Source organism: Nannospalax galili, unplaced genomic scaffold, assembly GCF_000622305.1.
Source record: "Nannospalax galili isolate Female #2095 unplaced genomic scaffold, S.galili_v1.0 scaffold387, whole genome shotgun sequence".
NCBI classification, from domain to species: Eukaryota; Metazoa; Chordata; class Mammalia; order Rodentia; family Spalacidae; genus Nannospalax; species Nannospalax galili.
Window position 1 is genome coordinate 723,523 of NW_008355795.1, and position 22,100 is coordinate 745,622.

At 44.2% G+C, this 22,100-nt stretch overlaps 2 protein-coding genes across 2 annotated transcripts in view; one reads left to right on the forward strand and one right to left on the reverse strand.

Moving 5' to 3' along the window:
• Window positions 1-22,100, reverse strand: part of Tnni3k (TNNI3 interacting kinase) — a 304,879-nt gene that overhangs the window by 44,159 nt on the left and 238,620 nt on the right. The window contains exon 22 of the mRNA XM_008853645.1: window positions 1,631-1,690. Within this exon, the coding sequence (XP_008851867.1) occupies window positions 1,631-1,690 (60 nt within the window). The remainder of the gene's footprint in view (window positions 1-1,630; window positions 1,691-22,100) is intronic.
• Window positions 5,659-20,845, forward strand: Lrrc53 (leucine rich repeat containing 53). Its single transcript, XM_029556408.1, is given in 5 exon segments — window positions 5,659-5,746; window positions 8,052-8,861; window positions 15,466-15,984; window positions 18,569-20,569; window positions 20,664-20,845. Coding segments are annotated over 5 exon segments (3,600 nt in total).

Sequence of the window (22,100 nt, forward strand, 5' to 3'; positions counted from 1 at the left end):
AAGACCAGATTGATTTACAGCAGAATTATATCGGACATTGAAAGAAGACCTACATCCAATACTGCTTAATTCATTAAAAAAGATAGAAATGGAAGGAGAACTTCCAAATTCCTTCTGTGAAGCCAGCATCACTCTAATATCAAATCCAGGTAAAGAGAAAAACAAAAAAGAAAACTATGGACCCATATCCTTAATGAACATAGATACAAAAATTCTCAACAAGATACTTGCAAACCATATACAGAGACACATCAAAAAGATCACTCACCATTATCAAATAGGCTTTATCCCAGAGATGCAGGGATGGTTCAATATACACAAGTCAATAAATGTCATTAATCATATAAATGGAGTCAAAGACAAAAACCACATGGTCATCTCAATAGATACAGAAAAGGCTTTTGAAAAAATTCAGCATGCATTTATGTTCAAAGTACTAGAGGGAACTGGACTGGAGGGAACATACCTCAACATAATTAAAGCTAGATACAACACACCCACAGCCAATATTATTCTAAATGGAAAAAAATTGGAACCATTCCCATTAAAATCAGGATCCAGACAAGGATGTCCACTATCTCCACTCCTTTTCAACACAGTGCTTGAAACTCTTGCTAGAGCAATAAGATGGGAGAAGGAAATTAAAGGGCTGCTAATTGGAAAAGAAGAGGTCACACTATCACTTTTTGCAGATGATATGATACCATACCTAAGAGATCCCAAAAGTCTCACCAGAAAACTCCTAGAACTGATCAACACTTTCAGCATATTGGAAGGTTATAAAATCAATCTACAAAAATCAGTAGCTTTTCTATATACCAATAACAAGCAATTGGAAAAAGAACACAGGGAAATGCTTCCATTCACAATTGCTGCAAAAAAAAAATTTAAAATATCTTGGAATAAATCTGATCAACTCTTAAGCTGAGCCTTCCTGCAACCATTTTCTGGCCTGATTATTTTTGGAACCACCCAAATTCAGTCTGAGTCAGTCTCTGCCCCGGGAGACGTAGCCGATTCTACTTTTTCTAGGGGCTTCCTAAATAGGCAAAGTATCAACGGAGTTGTGGGTCATGTAGTAACTTTTCTTCAGCACCATCCCACCCTTGTTCCCTGATAATCCCTGTAATGGTCTTGGCAGGAATGAAGATGCCCTGAACAGACACTTGTGCCATTCTTTTGGCTAAAAAAACTATTGAAATACGGACCCTGAGAAACTGGAATTTCCCCGGGAATCTCATGCAGGAAGAGAGAAAAGGCTGAAGCCTGGAAGGAGATTCCGTACGGTCTGACACTTGTGAGATCACTGTGCAACATGGCTGTGCTCATACTTTGCCGTGGACTACTTAGTGACGTTGTTTACTACCTGCTCTGAGCTGAAAGCTGAACCTCATGTCAAGAACCGGAGGTGGTCTGGGGTTGGGGTGGGGAGTGCCACTGACCTCTTGTTCTTCTTCACAATGTGAGCCCATTGGGGGAACCTCCTTTTTTCCTGCTTTTCAGTATTATTTGTTTATTAAAGTAGCTTGTTAAGGTTGCCACGGCCCATGTTCTGGACCTAATAATTTCAGTTATGCCTTGGATAGCCACGGCTATTTTCATAGACATATTCAGAAAGTAAAATGCTAACCTCGATGTTGCAGAGACATTCCTCCAACTTCGTAACAACTTCAGAAAACTCAGGTCTTCCCTGTAAATCAAGAAAAGACATTTTTCCTTTTAAGAATGAAAGAAAGAAAATTCTTTGGATTTGAAAATCGAGTATTTGCATTTGTAAAGAATGAGATTAGCAATAAAGTATATTTTTATTTAAAATGCACTTGTATTGAAGTGTTAATTGAATGTTCATTTACTGTTCACAGAGGGATGTTGAGTCTTTCTCTGATAAGAGTTTTAAGTCAGAATTCAGAACTACATTCAGATAATGAAATAGTGGCAAAGCTTTAATTAGCTTTGCATGCTTTTAAATGGCAGGTTGTCTTCTTCAAAATGAAATGAAAGAATAAAAATGAACACTGAAAACTATTAACTATCTCAGTGCCTTAGAATATGCTGTACATGTCCGTAGGAAAAGGGTCCCTGACAATAATTTTATAATTAGCTTCATTTTTGAAAAGACATTTCAGATTTAAATCTAAGATTAAGATAGAAACCCCAAATTATGCCCTATTTTAGGATTAAGGTTCTTATGTTCAAAAACTGCCACTGAAGATGTTGACTATTATGAACTTCGAAGTCACATAAGTTTGGTTAAATGGTTATTGTGTGACAGGTATTTCTCAAGCTTTTTCCAAGCTGTAAGGGGCATAAAATGAAAAAAGCCTACAGGACAAATTTTTGAAATTTTGGAAAATGCTGGTCTCTTTTAAAGAAATTATATGTCTCTGTGTGTTGGATCATGAGGACTGTGAACCCTATCACTTCTCTCTTTATGAGAGTTTTGCTGCTGAGAGGGGGACAGCCCCACTGAACATGCAGGCTCAGTAACCACCTAATTTAGAATCTTAGCAGAACAATTTCTCCCTTAATATGTGTTCCTCCCCTGAGGACACTGCTTCCTTCTGAGCCCTCCTGAGGGGAAGCTGCTCTCTATAGCACAGTCCTGTCCCTCTGAGTTGGTGGGATGGGGGCAGGGCGGCTGAGGGGCTGTGTCTTGCTGTGGCCAGTGCTTGCTGCTCCCTGATGGTCTCCCCTGTCAGCAGGCCAGCCTCCTGTCTTCCCGAGTCTGGCTCCCTGTTCTTTAACGTTTTAATGATCAGTTTACCGTCAAGCTCTCCACTACTTTGTACTCGTACTATGCATGAACAAAGTCCCTGGGTAACCTGGTCTTCAGGTCTCCAGCCTCTTCTCCTGTGAGTTCGCTCTCTCACTTTCTGCATCGTCACTCGCTCTGGTCCTACCTGTGTCCCATCCCTACAAGGTCTATAGGTCCTTCCATGCTTTCCACACACATGGGGCAGACACTCAGCTGCTCAGTAGGGCTACAGGAAATGAGCCGAGATGTGATTTGATTTGTGGCTCCCAGGACTTGTATGGACTATTTTCTCAGACTGGAATGGCCTGACTCTTATTCTCCTCCCAGGGAAATCTGCCACAGTCTTCAGATCCAACTCATAAGCTACATCCTTCCAGTGAGTATACAAGATGTTCCACAAAAAGATAGCTTTCCATCTTTAGTTAGATTGCTTAATATTTACTATTTTTATTTTATGTGTATGAGTGTGCTGCCTGCATGTTTGTGAGTGCACTGTGTCATGCAATGCCATGGAGGTCAGAAGAGGGCATCAGATTCACCTGGAACTGGAGTTAAGGATGGTTCGTAGCCACCATGTGGGTGCTGGGAATCAAACCTGGTTCCTCTTCAAGAATAGTCAGTGCTCTTAAGTGCTGAGCCATCTCTCCAGCCTCAATTTTCAATCTTTCTTATGAGCAGTACGCTATAACTATGTCTATAACACTAGCCACAAAGTATTTTGAAAGTGCGCATGGCTTTATTGACACTTGTAGATTTAGCGTAGCTCACCAGATCTATTTCAGTTCACTTTTGTTAAATCAAATTGCATTATTAAAAATAAAAATTCATCTGCCATCATCTCTCAGCTCCCTCAGAGCCACACCCTTCCCATGGGCATCACCACAGTCACCATCTGTTAGTGCAGCTTCTTGGCTGTTTTAAAAGAATGTCCGCAGCACAGTAGTCAGGGTGATCATTTGAGCATGTGCTTGAAGTAATGCCTCTCCCCAAACCTAGACTTACTTCCCATCTCATTTGAATACATGAAAAACAAGCACTGGCATTCCTGCCGGGCCCACAACAGCCCCTGCTGCTCTTGCACATGCTCTTCTTCCTTTTCCATGTGCCACCACACCCTCATGTGGAGTCCACCACATCCTTCCAATCCAATCATCCTCTGTAGTCTACCACGCCCTCATGTGGGATCCATCACACCCTCATGTGGGATGCACCACACCCTCTTGTGGGGTCTGCTTCATCCTCAGGTGGAGTCCCACTACACCTGTCATGTGGGTTATACCCACCCTGCTCCTCATGTGAAGTCCCTTATATCCCTTGTGTGGGGTCCACCCACGCTTCATGTCAAATTTACTACATCGTGGGGATTTTCCACCTGCTGCTCTCTTCAGCAGGATTTCCCACAGCTCTGTTTGCTGTAGGCCATGTTTAATTGGCACTTTATCAGAGAATTAGTCCTTGGCTGCCACATTTAGAGCCTGGAGGCTAAGGCTATCTCCTTTTGTTGTTTTACTTGTTCCATAGCTTCAGACGTCAAGGTGACTTAATATCTGAATTCATATTCATTTGCTAATTGTTTATATCACTCCACTGGATGCACACCCCAGGAGGGCAGAAAGTGTTATCTATGGCTCCCTCTCTAGGGTATACAGAACCAGCTTCTTGCACTTAGACTATATTCCAAAAATGCTTGCTGAAGTAATAATCAAGTTCATAATTTCATATTTTCTTTACATCTTATTTTGTTCTCAAGCTATTATATTATGTGGCTTAACAGCTTTATTACAGTCTGCTCCTCATTAAAACAAAAACAAGGACTGCCTTATAAGTATATGGCCCTTTTGACGGAAGATTCAAATGATATTAATATTTCATTGAGGAGGATTTAGGAAAGCTTAACCATAGTGAATTTATTGAACACCTAGACCGTCTCATGTAACTCCATAATACTATATATGGTAGACAATTATTATCTGCTTTATAAAAGAAAAAGCAGAAAATAAGAAAAATGAAGTAATTTATCAAAGATACTACCGTTGGTCAATAAGAGAACTGAGCTTAAAGCTAGACAGACCTATGGTCCTCATCTCCTCTCATGCTCTCTCTAAATGTGGCATCTAGATCTGTAAGGAATATCCATCACCTGCAGGAACATAAGAGTCAGATCCTGACTTCAGCACAGGGCATAGTAGGCACAATATCAGACTTCAGTGACAAGAACTGAATCCATGTCTGCTACCCCTGTGACTCCGAATGGTTTCTCAACCCCCTGGCCTTCCTTTTCCTAGCCTCAAACTGGATGCCCAGTTAAGAGAAATAAGATATTTGTGCAAAAATACTGCAAAGTCTAAAGTGCTCTGATAGAATTTAATTTGTTTAGGAATCTACTCATGGACATGCTCCGGGTGTGAGTTCTTTATGATCAAATGTGTGAACAGTTCACTTTAAATTCAAAACAAGGATTGCTGTCATTTGCCTGGTGTCTTGCAAGGACACCAAGGTGCTGAATGAGAAGCAGCTATGGGGCTGGAGAGATGGCTGGACACTCAGCAGTTAAGAGCACTGGTTGCTTTTGCAGAGGACCTATCACCCACATGGTGCTAATAATTAGAGTTCCAGGGGACCCAACGTCTTTTCTGGCATCCACAGGCATTACACACACATGGTACACTGGGACATGTGCAGGCAAAATACTCATAAAAAGTTTAAAAGAAACAGCTAGCACCAAGATGCTGAAATCATGCATAACAAAGGCTGGCACTGATGGCACAAAAATAAAATAAAAAATAAAAAGTTTAAAAGAAGCAGCTAGCACCAAGATGCTGAAATCATGCATAACAAAGGCTGGCACTGATGGTCCGTTGTCTGCTTTCTCTGCAGGTGGATGGCTGCTATCTCTTGCCTTCATGTTACCAGTGACGGTAGCTTGTCCTGCATCCTGTGTGGTGTGTGCCCAAGATGTCACCCTCTGTCACCAGCTAACCTACATAGTAGGTAATAAAGCTAATACCTCCACCCAGCAGCGGATTGTGTACCTGGAAATACATGGCTGTGCACTTCGCTCTGGTAACTGTTCTGCGCTAAGCCTGGAAGAGGCAACCTTTGATGGAGGAGGCCTTATGCAGTGACTAAGTGACCTTGCTTTATTTTCCTGTTCTTAGTGGTCACAATCAATGAGACTTTAAGGAAGTCAGAGGCAACTGAGGGCTTTTTAAAGATTTATTTAGCTAGTTGTTGCTTTTTATGTGTATACATGTGCCTGTATGAGTTTATGTGCACACATGTTTGCAGGAGCCCATGGAGGCCAGAAAAGAGCATTGGACCCCTGGAACTGGAGTAGTTAGAAGTGCACACATGTTCTGGGACCTGAACTCAGGTCCTCTGCAAGGGGAGTAAGCACTCAACCACTGACCCATCTCTCCAGCCCACAACTGAGAAGCTTCTGTTGGAAAAGAATATTACCAACTCATAAAACTACATATTTAAAAGGAAAAGAAAATTGAATCACTATAACTCTCCTTTTCCATGTTTTGTGCACATTTGAACCCAACCACCAGCCAAAAGAAACGTAAACAAATCTGAGACCTGAACTGCATTGTTCAGCATTAGTAAGATTAACTGACGTACCAGGGAAACACATTACTATCAAAGTGCATCTCTTTTTCTTGGTGGGAAATGGGCTGTAGAAATGCTAACAAGATATGCTGCCTGTATTCATTACATATTGCTCGCTTAAGTCAACAACTTAATAAGACACCTTATTAACAAATTTGAGGAGAATGTGATTCACATCCTGATATCTGAGAACAGATAAACAAGCTATAAGCTCTGCTGATGGAGAATTTTCAGAAATAAGTCTGAGTGAAGACAGAGTGAAAGGAGGTAATTTCTTTCATTTGTGAAGCCTCAAGACTGTCTGAGAATTAGGAGATACACACTATCATCTCTCTGAAAGGAGGATGTTTTAGCACTGGAAATACTTAAACATGAGTGATCCCCCCCGCCGCCCGCAGATAGGTTTCTAGATCTGTGTGATCACAGAGTTGATGTCGCTATAAGAAGCAGACAGTCTCATCCACACTGCTGTCCTTGCTGGTGTCTTCCTCACAAACACAGAGAGGCAGAGACTGCCTTCCCAGGACAGTCTGTCTCCTTCCAGAGGAGAATTGACAGAAATCAGGAGTTTGCTCATTCAGAGCCTGCAAATCCCAAAGGACTGGGCACCCACGCAAACAAAATCCCCAGCTCCCATCAGATACAGCCATGAGGGGAACGCAATGCCAAACTGGCCAGAATTAGTAGAATTTAAATAATCAGGAAGGCATGCTTTAGAAAGTGGTCCTATTGAAGCTCGGCTTGTGCGGCCGAGAGCAGCAATTCTTCCCATAGAAGGCGCTCTGAGGAGCCTTTGTCTTTTATGTTTTTATCTCTTTGTTTCAGCCAAGCAGTCAGAATTTCCAGGGGAACTGGGATTGCTTCCCCACGGCTGGCTGTCTAATACCACCTTCAGACCTCCCAGGGACAATGGGCTCCCTCCTTCTCCTGACGCTGTCATCTGCAGTCAAACAACTTTAGCATGATAAAGCTGTGCTACAATAACTCCTGATTACAATGCGTCTTTATTGAGTTAGAATGCTTTGATTTCTAATGACAGAGAAGTGATAGCTCAGAGGTGATTATGGGGAAGGGATTTAGCGGTCGGAAGCCTTGAGTACCACCTGTCATCACAGGGTGGACCTCATTGGAGGGAACAGATATCAGACAGGAGGCTAAGATGGCTCCAAATCAAATGAGAGCCCTGCTGCCAGAGCCCCCCGTTGTCGGGAGAGAATACATAGATCCTGACCAACCTGTCAACTCTTAGCCTGGTAAAAGAGCTAAAATCTAGCTCTTTACTCCCCATCCCCGGCCCACACCTGTATGTCTGAGAGAAAAGTTGACTTCCTGGTATTGCTGACAGGAAGCTGGTCAGGCAGCTGAGACAGGTCAGCTCTGGGGTGGGGTGAGGAGGGACTGTGGGGCCAGTAGAGCTACGACAGGCCATAACACAGCCTCAATGGAAGGCCGAAAGAGTCACCTGCAAAACATCCATGACAGGTGAGCCCAAGCAATAAATTAACTCCACATATCAAGGGCACATGTCCCAGGGACAGTTAAGGAAAAAGTCCCTCATTCCAACAGCCAACTTCTCCTTAAGCTTGGAGTCCTTTCCATTCTAACAATTTTCCCTCAGGTGATGAGACACCCTGTGTTCTCACTACGTGAACCCCACCTCAGGCCTGTGCTTCTCTTCCCACAGCAGCCCCTGAGACCACCAGGGTCCTAATCCTTACAGATGGACACCTCTCCTCTGTGGACAGCGGGAACCTGTCTCTCCTGGTTAACCTGGCCCTTCTCTCTCTGAGCAGAAACGCTATCCAGCGCATTCAGGAAGGTGCCCTGCACGGCCTCACCAGGCTGCGAACCTTGTCACTGGACCACAACTGCATCTCCAGTTCTGCTCTGTCTGGCCACACATTCAGCAAGCTGCGGCACCTGCGGGTGCTGGTGCTGAGCAGGAATGCCCTCCGCACTCTCAGAGCTGCCTGGTTCCGGAACACTAGGGCCCTGAGCCAGCTCCTGCTGGATGGCAACCAGATCACCAACCTCACTCGAGCTTCTTTTGGAGGCACGAACCTCCACAGCCTCAGACGTCTGGACTTATCCAACAATTTCATTTCCTACATTGAGAAGGATGTGTTCAGGCCCCTGCCTCGGCTTCAGGAAGTAGACCTTTCTGGAAACAGGTTGACTCATGTGCCTGATGTCTTCACTCCACTGCAGCACTTGACACTTCTGAACTTGGAGGAGAACCAGTGGGGATGCACCTGTGGACTGCACCCGCTGGCCCGCTTTCTAAGAAACTTCGGGAAGTCTCCAGTGCGCACACTGGCCAAGGACCTCAGCTTTCAGGTGTCCGCCCAAGCTGTGGCGAGTATAAAGAGCACCCCGAGGCTGTCAGAGGACGACTGCATCTCCAAGGATCACAACCTCACTCTGGCTCTGAAGGACAGACGTGGGCTCCTCCCAGGACAGGATGTGGCTCTGATGACTGTCCTTGGCTTTGCAGGTGAGAAGCAGGCTTCCCTCCTCCCCTCTGTCCTCCATATTCTCTACAAAACCTAGGGTGATGGGGCAGGATTGTGAAAGGGAGAGGCTGGGAGTGCGTGGCAGGGTGTCAACTGCACTGGCACAGGATGCCAGTACTTTCAGAAAAGCTGTCCAAGTGATGGAGGGATGTTCAGTGGTTAAGAGCACTGGCTGCTCTTGCAGAGGACCAGCGTTCTGATCACTCACATTACGGCTAATGACTGTCCATGACTTTAGTTCCAGGGGATCTGACACCCATTTCTGGCCTCCCAGGGCACTGAAAACTTGTGACACACATATACACAGGCAAAACGCTCATAAACATAAAATGTAAATTTTAGAAAGGAGAGCTAAGCACTAAGGTCTGGGTGTAACCAGCAGTAGAATCCCGAGTTCGACTTCGGTTTTCATGTCTCTGACGTAGAAGTAGTCCCTGTATCCCTTAAGCACCCATTCACTTCAACTCCGGCAGGGAAGTGGGCGTGGTCAGTTTCACACCAGCCAGTCAAATGACGCCTGAAATACACGCAGTCCTTCCTTCCACCGTGTACTGTTCATACTGCTTCAAAGAGTTTACACTCATTCACCAGAGTCCTGACCTGCTTTTTACAACGCTAGGAAACAGTGTGAGCTGCAAGCTTTCTCCTCAGGGCACTCAAGTCTATGTGCCTTTCCTATTGGTATAAAAGTCACCAAGAGGGAGCAGGAGAGATGACGCAGCAGGTAAAGGGACTTGCCACCAAGCTTGAGGACCTGAGTTCTACCCCCAGGAGTCACGTGGTGGAAAGAGAACCAACTCCTCTGAGTTGTTCTCTGACCTCCACAATGTGTCGTAGCCATCACACTAAGTAAATAATTAAAAAAATCAGCAGTGTACCCATGTATGATATTCTCAAAGAATAAATTAAACTGCTGTAGTCAAAATCATCAGTGGGATTTTCCAGGACCTCCAGAAGGTGCCGGCAATAGTCAGTGAAGGGCGTCTCCCCCGCAGGGCCTGTGGAAGGCGTCACTCAGGAGCTGAGTTCATGGCTGCCTCACCTGGACTCCCCAGGACTGAATCCTGGCTGTGCAGTTTCCACGTGTATGACTTAGCACCTCCCGCTGCTGTGCCTGTGCTTTTCTTCTACTTCAGGGTCCACTTTCCTAGGACTTGTATTTCTCCAATGCTTTCATACACCCAGAGCTTTCTAGGCCCACCAAGGAATTCTATAGAATAGCGGAACTCAACAAACTATGAATTGGTAGCAGATCTCACTGTATGAATGATATAAAGTAATGCTGCTAGTAGAAACTTCTTGAGTGAGTTATCCTTTCCCAAATCTGTGTCACAATGTCTTCATTGCACGGTGACACATCTACCTATGAGTACCCGTGATAATGACCTGTGCCTGCATGTGTGTGTGTGTATGTCTGTGTGTCTATAGATGTGTCTCTGTGTGTCTGTGTCTCTGTATGCATATGAGTCTGTGTGTGTGTCTATGTGCACGTATCTCTGTGTGTGTGCATGCGTGAATCTGTGTGTGAGTCTGTGTGTCCATGAGTCTGCATCTCTTGTGTATTTGAGTCCTTGTGTGTCTGTGTGTGTCTGTCTCTGTGTATCTGAGTCTGTGTGCATGTTTATGTATATTTCTGTGTATGCATGTGTGAGCCTGTGTTTATGCCTGTGTGTGTGTGTGTGTGTGTGTGTGTGTGTGAGTCTGTGTGTCTCTGCGTGCCTGTGTGGATGTGGGTGTGTGTTTGCATATATGTGCATGTGCATGCATGTGAGTCCCTGCACATGTTTCTATGTGTCTGTGAGTATGTCTGTGTATGTGTGTGTTTCTGTGTGCATGTGTGAGTCACGGGTGCACAGTGCTCCAAATCTGGAAGACCTTAGGCCCCACCAATGGCATCCAAGACTGAATGACGAATTTTGAATTTATGCTATAAATCATTATTTGACAACAGGCTTCCGTGAATTAATTGAATGCCAGCCTTTTGACTCTGATAGTTATACTTTATAGAAAACAGCATCAGGTCTAGGCAATGGATCTACCACCGGGAGGGGTCAAATGGCTTCTAAAGGGAATCCAAATCTTCTCAGAGGAATGAGTCCTCTTAAAATCTGTGTAGTTGCAGCAGTAATTAAAAATGCTAAGAAATAAATCCTACGATAGATGACACAATCATTACAGCAGCAGGCTTTCCTCACTGTGCTTAGGACACTAGGGACACTCATGGACATTCCACTGACAACACAGACAGGGACTGCCAGGGGGTTCAAATATGGTGGGAAGTGCTAGGCTAAACATGAAGCAGGTGCCTGTAGAATTGTTCCACCTATCATATTCGAAGGAGCCTTCTGAACCTTACAGAGAAAGGGGCTCTGTGGGACTTCCCCAACCTGCTTGGCCATAAAGAGTTTCAGGCAATGTATTCTGTGTACAGGGCATTGTTTTGGAAATATTAAGATAGTCTCTTTTATAATCATTATCAGAAACATACTCAGAAATAAATTCTAAGCTAATACCTCTTTATTTGTATAGAGATGGGCATGAATTCTGAAAGACAGGAAGCTTAAAATATATAGATTGATTCTGATAAAATCTGATTATAGACATTGGATTTTGTAGAACATCACAATAATGTATTCTTCATTTAATTGTTTTTTTGTTTTCTTTTTCTTTTGAGACCATGTCTTACTGTGTAGCCCTGACTAGACTGAAACTCACTATGTAGACCAGGTTTGCCTTGAACTCTCAGAAATCTTCCAGTTTCTGCCTCCCAAGTGCTGTGTTTAAAGGTGTATGCCACCACACTGAACTTCTTCAACTATTAAATATACTGTTAGGGGACAATGTTCTTCTTTTAAAAGACTGATTTCTTTTTAAAGACATTTGTTTTTATTTTATGTGCATGAGTGTGTGCCTGCATGTATGTAAGTGCACCACATCCATGTAATGCCCACGGAGATCAGAAGAGGGTATCAGATTCCCTGGAAGCAGAGTCACAGAAAGTTGTGAGCTGTCATGTGGGTGCTGGGAACTGAACCTGGGTCTTCTGCAAGACCAGCCAGTGCTGTTAACCACTGAGCTCTCTCTAGGCAGATTTCTTATATAATTTGCTCTTCTCTTTGAAGTGAAAGGATGCTGAACTGTGAGGGAAAGAGAGTTGTGGTGCCTGTGACTGCTCCCTCATCAGCTGCTGCTGACTCGCTATATTTACAAGGAAGTGACTGATTTTTCTGAGCTGAACACGAACCAGTAGATGCCCAGCAGCAGGTGCGATTACCCTACACCTCTTTTCTTTGATTTTTGTTAGGGTTGTTTTTGTTTGGTTTGGTTTTTGAAGACAGGGTCTCATGTAGCCTCGGCTGATCTTGAACTCACTAGGTAGCTGGGGAGGACCTAGACTCCCCGCCCCCCGCCCCCGCCTTCTCCTGAGTGCCAGGATTACAGGCAGGCATCACCACGGACAGTTCCCTGACACTAGTCTGTGTCCAGGTGGAGAAAGTGTTTCTGAAACTGTCATGTGATTCCATGAGAAACTGTCATTAATTTTGCTTCTTTTCTCCCCAACTAAGAAAGATAACCAGAATTCTTTTCTATATATGCATATACATATATATATATATAATTGAATTTTGTGTATTTTGTACAGAATATCTCAATCAATCTTAGTCATCTATATACCCCCTTCCCCACTGGCACCCTCCCATAACCCCACCCCCATGGAATTCATACATTATGTCATTTGTGTTAAGACCTGTTTTGTCAATTTAGTGTCCCCACATGACCCTCAGTGCAGGTTCATCTACTGAGGTCTAGTCAGTCTATTTAGAGTCTCTCACTTTAGGAAGATCAGCTCTTCCTCACCCAGCAGTACTCAGTTTCCAATAGTTCTTTGGCTAAGATTGGGACCTGCTGTCCATTCCCCAGTTCTAAGTTTGGTTTTGGTCTGCTTGAGTTTGCATGGGTCCTGTGCATGCTGACATCATTGCTGTAGGTTCATATGAGCAGGGTCACAGGAGCTTGTAGGCCTCTGTTTCCATACGGTCATGTACCGCCTCCATGGCTCTTAAAATCTTTCCGCCCCCTCTTCTGAAATGGTCCCTGAGACTTGGGTGGGTGAGGTTTAATATAGGAGTCCTGTGCAAGGACCAGCAATCTGCAGACTCTTACTCTCTACGTTTTGGCTATTTGTGATCTTGTGTGTTCCTGGCCTTCTGTTTTATGAGGGAGCTTCAAAAGATAATCAGAATTCTTTTTAAAGTAGAGACCACATCCATGTTCATGAAAACTCAGCCATTTAAAGAGGTGTTAGACATGCTTCCAGGCCTCATTTCCTGATATTTCTCAGTGCTAATGGCAAATGTCCATAGCCTATAGTAACAGGATGAAAATGTGTTTCTATCATGAAGACATAAAGGTGGTAGAAACTTCAGTCCAGATACTTAGAAACTTTGCCCTATGGTCAGATGGCACCCGTTCTCCTGGCTCTCAGTTTCACAGTGCTAAGAAATGTTTGGTCTCCATTATTTGCTTTAGTAACTATATGAAGCACACAAAAGATTCTATTAATGATTCATTTTTGGTTTTCCCCTTAGCTGTTGAGTCTTCCAGGACCAAATACAGCCAATAAAAACCTCAATGACACATCACTAGTGTGAAGATTTGGGCTGTAACAGTCCCCGAAGTCTCTGGTACCCAAAATTAGTCTCCAGCCTGTGGCACCCAAGCCAAGTTTCCAGTCTGTGGTACCACTGAAGAGTGGTGGCACCTTAGAATGAGGCTTACTGGGGGTAGTGGGACCTTCAGAAGGAAACGCTGTTGGGGTGGTGGGACCTTTGGGTGTGGTGTGACCTCGTTGTCCAACTGTAGTGACACTGAGTCTCCCTCATGAGCACTGTGGGCTTAATCATACTAGGTCATTTCGCGCTTTCATTCCTAGGCTGCATGAACCCTCCTACTGGACCCAACTAACATTTCTGAAGTACCATCTTTGTGCGTGAGCTGTGGGCTCTGGGATAGACGGTTGAACGGTAAAGGTGTGTTTCCCCACAGTGCTTAGTTCTAGCCGAGCAGAACAGACAGTGGATGGGTAAAATGAAGGTATGAACTCAGCATCACACTGGTATAAAAGTGAGGGACAAAGGAGGTGAGCATGGTTGTCAGTGATGGGGAAGTGACTCTGAGGCCACTTGAGTGTCCAGGTGGCTGAGGATGACATTTGTCAAGATGGCGGGGGGACAAGGTGAAGGAAGAGAAGGGGTACCCCCAGCTTCAGGAAACACGGGACGGGTGCAGTTTTACACAGAGGTCAAGCTGTGTCTACCCAGCACATGAAAGGACAGTAACAGGCCTTCTGTGATTAGATGCCACCCATGGCAAGTCATAGAATAGACCAAGATGAGAGAATGAAAAACCATCCCTTTGCCAGACTGAAAACAAACGAACAACGCTCCAAACCAGCAAAAATAGTGAGAATTTGGAGATGGTGATTTAGATTTTAAACAATAAATTTCAAATGATCAAAGGCAGGAGAAGGTGTTTCTGACTTCAAAAGAGCGTCTGCAAAAGCTCACGTGCTCCTAGGAAAAATGGATTCCAGTGTGCAGGACAGAGTTTGGATAGTAAGATAATGAAAAGCTCAGCCGAAGCAGGAAGGATGCAGGTTTCACTGAGGGTTGGTTAAATGCCCTGGAGTTCCAGCTCCTCACCGGTGGGGTGGGTGATGGTGAGTCTTTAGGGCTGATTAGAAAGGTATTGACCTGTGGGCACTGTGGCATTTGATGCTTTCTGGGTGCATCCTAGCTATAATCTGCTTTCATGATCGATGAGAAAAAGAAATAGTAATTTGAGAATTGTCTTTTTCATGGGCTGAAAGGTAACTCTTTTATATTGAATGAATGGCAGTCTCTTTTTTCTGCTAATGAGAGTTCACATGTATTGTTACTATTTTATAAAACTGTTTTTTGTGTGAATGTGTGGTGTGTGTCATGTGTGCATATGTGTGTCCAGATGTGTGTGCAAGTGTGTGCATGTGGAAACCAGAAGACAGTGGGTGTGCCCCCCTCAGATGGTCTCTCACTCGACCCACAGCTACTCTTGCTGCCTGCAAGTCAGTGATCTTCCTGTGTGCCTCCCATACATCTATGGGCATGCATGACCATGCCCAGCTTTTTATGTCGGTGGGAGAGATTTGAATTCAGGTCCTCGTGCTTGTGCAACAAGTGCTCTTACCCACTGAGCCATCTCCCCAGCCCTATAATTTTTAAAATATAAAAACTGAAAAGCAGAATTTTATCAGTTAAATTAGCCTCTGTCTTGCCCAGTGTTTGTTCAAACAGTGGACTTCCCACAGCTCGGGTGGACTTCCCACAGCTCTGGTGGGCTTCCCACAGCTCTGGTGGGCTTCCCACAGCTCGGGTGGACATCCCAGAGCTCGGGTGGGCTTCCCACAGCTCTGGTGGGCTTCCCACAGCTCGGGTGGACTTCCCAGAGCTCGGGTGGTGTTCCCACAGCTCTGATCCCTTTGTGTGTGTGAGTGCACTTTGGAGGTTTGCACTTCCCCCATGATTTTCTTTCTTCTGTTTCTATCAGGAACCATTGGTCTCACTTGTGCAGGGTTAGTCATAATGAACTGGAAACTCCAACGAGGCAAATCAAATGAACCCCGAGCATCTGGAAACCTTTGCTGCAGAGCTTTCCGTGAACCCCTGTGTGCTCACGAGTCAAGAAATGTCCATGCTGCAGAGCACCGTAACTGCCACTTCACTCAGCAAAATGAGACAGAGGTCATATCTGTTGTGGAGTCCAGAAAGGAAATGCCACTTTTACAGGAAAACAGCCACCCAGTAACATTGGCCCCAGAGCACACAGCCCTGGACACCTCATTCAGGAAGCTGAAAGGGAGGGACCATAGGGCAGACAGCACTTGCTTTCACCTGGATGACACGCCGCTGTGGACAGGATGCTCTGGGTCTCCTGGGAACCCGAGGGCTTTTTATGATGCAGGCTTAGTTACAAGACATTATCCAAAGATAGCTGAAAATCGACGCCATCTTAAACTTGGAGAAGTCCAAGCCCAAACCTTGCCCCAGAATGAAGCAAGAACAATAGGTGAGCTTGTTTGTTAGAAAATCCCACTGTGCTTCTTCCCTCAGAAGGACCTAACATTTTCTAATTTAATGAGCAAAAGTGCTAGAAAAATCCCTGTAGTCTGTCTGTTCCGTTTCTAAAGATGAAAAGGTATGAGGTCTGTGTGTGTGTGTGTGTGTGTGTGTGTGTGTGTGTGTGAGAGAGAGAGAGAGAGAGAGAGAGAGAGAGACTGTGTATAAGCATGTTTGTGTGAATTTGTCTGTGTTGAGTCTTTTTGGGTGAGCATGCATGTCTATGTATGAATGTGTGTCTCTGTATGAGCGTCTCTGTATGAGTGAGTACATTTGCCTCTGTGTGAGCATGTCTATGTGAGCGTGTCTGTGTGCATCTGGATGAGCTGTACAGGCTGCATGCCCATCCTCCACAGTGGAGAGTGTACCTCCTGTTTACTGAAAGCAAATTTGGAGACTCACCTAAGGATGTTTAAAAGAGGAAAAAGAATAAGCCTTTTAAAATCACAACAGTGCTGAGATTTATGGGAAGGTGAATAACAGCACTCCTTCCACATCCTCAGAGCTCTGACGCCAATCTGTAGCAAACGGCCTTCCCAGAGCAGGGCGTATGGGAAGCACGGGCCTTCTAACACCAGTAATTCATTTCAGGAATGATGTCAGGAAACACACTTTGCTTGCTGAGCTGTCAGGGATGATAACTTCTCAGTTCAGGGAAAGTCAGGACTTAATTCATTGTCCCATGTTGGGAGGCCAGTCAATCTGGTCATGACACCCAGCCGCTGCCATGAGTGATGGCAGCACTTGGTTGGAGGCAGTGAGTCCAGCATCTCCCTTTTCCTTCTGAAGATGGGGCTGTGCTTTCAAGGCCTGCAGTGCAGATGTGCTCAGCTTCTGCAAAGGGCTTCCCGCCACTTATTTCAACTGATTTTTTTTTTTTTTTAATGAGAGAGATGCTGTGTGAAGTTCTTACTGTGGGGATCTGTCCCTAAGGCTGGATTTGTGGACCATGGGATAAGAATGAAGCTATATTTTATTTCCCACATGGCTTACGGCAGGGTATGAGTTTATCTGCTGTAGTTCTTGCCACAGAGATGTCCAGGACACAGGAATCAGGAAAGATTAGCTTTACTCTGTAAAGAAATCGGCTTGTAGCCATTCCATTTCCTATTTCCTTACACCTTTTGGCTGTGCCCAATGGCTTGGCCTGTCTGTGGGAAAGTTCCACACCAAAGGGAATGTGGCTGGTTAACCCTCTGTATGCTAGCCCCGTGCTTCACTGGTCTGTGAGATCAACAATGACTTTAAGGAAGCACCCGAAATTCTGCTGAGTACCAGAGTTGGGTGAGGGTGGGTACACAGAATTCAGGAAAACAGCCAAGACCACACTTGCTCCACAGAAGTGGGATAGAAACGAGGCAGCTAAGCCAGGCCTGTGATGCAGGAATTCAGAATCAGACTTCCCGGCAAAAGATCACCCAGTTGGACAGTCCTTGCTACTTCCAGTTCTAGACTTTGAGAATCTGCTAAAGATTCTGTCCCTAGGACAATTTGTAGATTCATATAAGGTTTCACTTTAACCTGTCCTTCTGATGTCCTCAGAGTAAGGGTCTCATGGTCACTTACAAACTTGACAGCAGGACTCTGGGGCTTGGTTCACCTCTTCCTCTCACCCACTAAATAGAAGTATTTCCTTCTATGTCTAAATAAAACCATTTCATGAAACAGGAAGAAGTAGGCTGGTAAGGTGCACTTTTAAGCTCAGTCTTCACTATGGATGAGAAGATACAATCTGGTAGACAGGCTCAACTCCTGACGAAGATGGAAAGCAACAAAGTTTCTAAATACATTTCCTTACCCTAAAAACTGGAAGCTAGCAGGACTTTTCCAATGGCTCTTTGCTACTGTGAATATCAAATGAACTGATAATGTATAATATTTAGCACATTGCCCAGCTCTTTATCTGAACTCAACTAGTATTAGTTTTTCATTAACATTATTGAATATATATCATTAGTATTATATTCACCTACACCATTCAAAAGTTACAAGCAGAGATTGCTACATGACAAACCAGGCAACAGGCCAAAGAATCTACTGATTAAAAATCTTTAGTGACTATTACATTGAGTTCCAGGAAGCATAGATCTGTGACTTCCTTCTGATTTCATTAAAGCAATAGGTATTTTTTGCTGTTAAGTTACTGTTTGAGGCCTTAACACTGCTTAATACTGAACCTGTTCTTCCAAATATTTGCATTCCAAATAGGAAATGAACACAGTAAAGCTAATTGTGCCATTTGAAAAGGAGTCATATACTATTCATCATTGAAGCTAACATAGCTGTTGCCTAGTTTAAATGTGTTACCATGAATAACATTTAATTTCTAATACCTCAGTTTCAAAGTTGGCATCACAACTGACTAAAGGCATCACTGCAAACACACCAAGTGGTGAAGGGTTGACGGAAAAGTAGGAAATACTGGCGAACGGTCCTAGAGTCACTTTGCACTTTTCATATGGCGTTTAGGCTTTGCTTGGTTGGGGAACTGCAGCTGTGCTCAGGGCTAAATTCCTACATTTCTTGTTCTGCAGATCTCCACAGTGACATATTTAGAAGATACACAACATCCACACCAACCTTGGCAAGAGAGATTCTTGAAAAGCATCTACCTAAGGACTCTCATCAGCCTTGGATAGGAAATGGAGACAATGTTTCACAACGGCTCAGACAGAGGCCTTTTATCAAGAGCTTAGCAACCAAGCTGTGTGAGCCAGGGGAGCACTCGGTAGGCAGGGTCCTCCAGGAGCACAGATTGAAACATAGTGATTCTTGTGTGCTGCCCAAATGGAGCAAGCCTTTGGATTTCCATCCCAACAATTCCCTTCTCTGTAAATATGTGTCTTTTGATGAATTTCAAGATTATATGAAAGAAAGGAAGCCAGGTCATAGGGAACCCTCAGTGTCTGATAAAGAGCAAATTCAAATTAACAGAGCCATAGAAAAATTCCTCAGGAGTGAGGATAACATAGATATATGGAGGGGGTTGTCAGCAAGAACTAAGAAAGCATATTCTACTAAGAGGGTTAAATTCTATGATAGTGATTTAATGGGGAAAAAATCGCTGGCCATATCACCCAAAATGCCAGCCCACTGTAGACTGCTAGAAAATCAAAGCAACCATGCAACCTCCTTGGGTCTCGAAAAATGTACCAGCCCTGACATCAAGGGAGGGAGAGAAAAGTTCCCAGAGACACGGGTTCTGAAGAAGGGGAAATCAGAGCAAGCCCACCAGAAAGGGAAGGTTATAGGGCGAAATTTAAGGATAAAGTTAAACAGGAACCACTTTAGAAAAACCAGAGTCCATCCAGAACTGTGTCTGCCAGAATTTTCCAAGAAGCATAAACAAATGCTGTTACCTTCTAAGAAATTAGCCAAAACTTCTGAGAGAAAAAGCAAAGCAAAACCCTTGTCTTCTGCCAATTTTCCTCAGCAGTCAGAGAGTAACAGCTGTGTTAAATTCGCTTCCACTAAGCTGCCACCTGAATGTGCCCCAGAGCAGACCTCTTACTATTAAAGAAATACGACCAGTGCCCCTTCTCTCAGGGCTAACAACCTGTCTCTAGGCAGTGGGGGCTCCGTACAGGGCAGCTGTTACCCAGCTGGCCTGGTTCCTAATGGAAGCTCATCAACAGTGCCCCAGCCTACAGGCAGGGATGCTGAGTACCTACACTCACACCGTCTGTTCTCACCTGAACAGATGGAAAATGTCACTCAGCTCCAAGTAGAAGTTCTGGGTCCCTTACCAGCCAGTTGGGCAAATCCAAGGAGTAGTGTTTTAGCATCTCAACTTCCTGCAGGAGTTGTTGGCTATGTGGAAACTGAGCCTACCCAACACATAGGTCAGGGAAAATTAAAGACCAGGGAGATTAACCAGTTTAACTCAACCACCAGTGACCAAATCCAGCTCTCATGTGTGCACTCAAATGACATTTTATGCAAGGATCACAGTTTGGATAAAATACAAGCTTTACCACAGGATAAACAAAGCCCAAGCCATGAACAACTTGGAAATGAAGAAAAACCATTAGTGGAAAAATCAAAAATACCTCACAAAGGTCTGGGAAGTTATGTTCTGGATGGGGAAGGCAATGATGTTGAAAACAAGCTCTGGCACACAGGAGCCTGTGACTCCTCTCCCTTTGCCCAGACACAGCCCAGGAGCAACCTGCCATTCACAGTAATGCAGTCTATTCCACAACAAAACAGAGCAGGACTTCCCAGGGAGACCTACCCTTCTGGAAGTCAAGCCATTGGGCGCCTAACCAATAGCATCAGAAGAGGAACCACAAATGTATCACCCAGAGGGCACCATGGAGAAGCGCTCGAGCTCCAAGCAGGGGTGAAAGAAGAAAAGAGAAATCCTAGCGCAGTAATCTGTATGACACATGTGGCTGTGAAGGGCGCCATAGGTGAAAGGCAGTCACCTCGGGAAGATGGGAAAGAGAAGAAAGAGGCAGTGCACGGTTCCAGCTCTATCCGGGAGACCATTGCCTCTAAAGACTTATGTATCACAAGCTCTCGAGAAACCCCAAGTAGCATGCCTCAGGGTGAAATCGATCTTCAAATTAAAGATCTCTGTAGAGAGATTCAAAACATTCAAGGAGATGGAGCTATCAGTGCATGCAGGAATGGGGCCGGGCCAGAAGAGACCTCTGGAGCGCCTTGACTTTCATAGGAGTTCAAAGGGTGGAAAGGGTGTGCCTGTAATTCCTACCAGAGAACACGATGCTGAGGACTCTCCTCCCAAACCTGCCCTGCATCCACCATCTGCTGGGAACGCTCACCCACCACCTTTAGAAGCAGAATAGAAGGAAAGGAAAAATAGCTTGAATAACCATCTTTGTCTACTTCAGCTTTCTTCAAAAGCACTTTGGGAGAGAAATGTGCAATAATTCTTCATTCCCAGAGAAAGAGTTGTTCACACACTACAACACAAAAGTCAAAGATGGAAGCCACAGACTGTGTTCGTTGCAATCAAGTCAGCGTACTCCTTCAGTAATGAGAAGATGGAAAATTTTGCCTAGTCCTGGAAAAACTCCAAACAAACAAACAAACAAACAAAAAAACGAAACCAAGCAAAGGAAATATTCAACATGAAAAGGGCACTTTGGATTTGATGTTTATTTTATGGAAATTTTTATGCATGTCTTAATTAGTGCTATTACAATATTGCGTTATACACAGATGATTGTATATTCGCATGTGTGCCTGATCTGTTTTCCTAATTATGGTATAGAAGGGAAATTCAGTCTTATTTGTTAACTGTATTACATAGTGGTAAATTTCACCCGTTTGTAATTGTTCTGTCGATAATTATCTTAGATCTTAAGTAGAAGTCTTTAAAAACCTGTTATTCCCTCTAAGAAAGAAAAAATTTGAGAATTTCCAGGCAAAGTACCATTTTGGAGAAAATATGCAATATCTTACTATGTCCACTAGGTGGCGGTCGATCTCAGCTTCCCTCATTTGAGAAGTGCAAACAGGTTTCCAGATCAACACAATGGCTCTTGAACAAAAGGAATTTTAATGAGCTTTATTGCCAATTGCTGTTAATATAAGAATTTGAAAACCAAATAATGCATTTGCATGAGCGCTCGAGGTTTGATCTCTGGAGTTTAGCTTTCCGCTAGCGTGAGTAACCACCTTGCACAGAGGAATCAAATGTGCTTATAAATGTTGGATTTAGAAGCCATGCCAATAAACATCTTTCATTCAAAGTCACACTGATTTGGAAAGTCTAAGTGTATTCAAACAATTTTATTATTGAGGCCCAAGTAAGATATTTAGAACACATCTTCACTGCACAGACTATTATACTTCACATTGTGTGTGTGTGCGTGTGCACACGCGGGGGGGGGGGGAGTCAAACAGAAACATTTTCTGTTTTCCCATGTTTGCATGTGTCCAGGTCTGTGAGTCTTTTGAGTTAGATTTGGTACCATAGAGCTCACAGGGTGACCCGGACGATGCAAACATTGCTTGTGTGTCCCACCTCTCTTCCCTTTCCTGCTCAGAACTGACACCAAGTGATGGAACGTTCTCATTTTGAAAGCCCTTCACCTT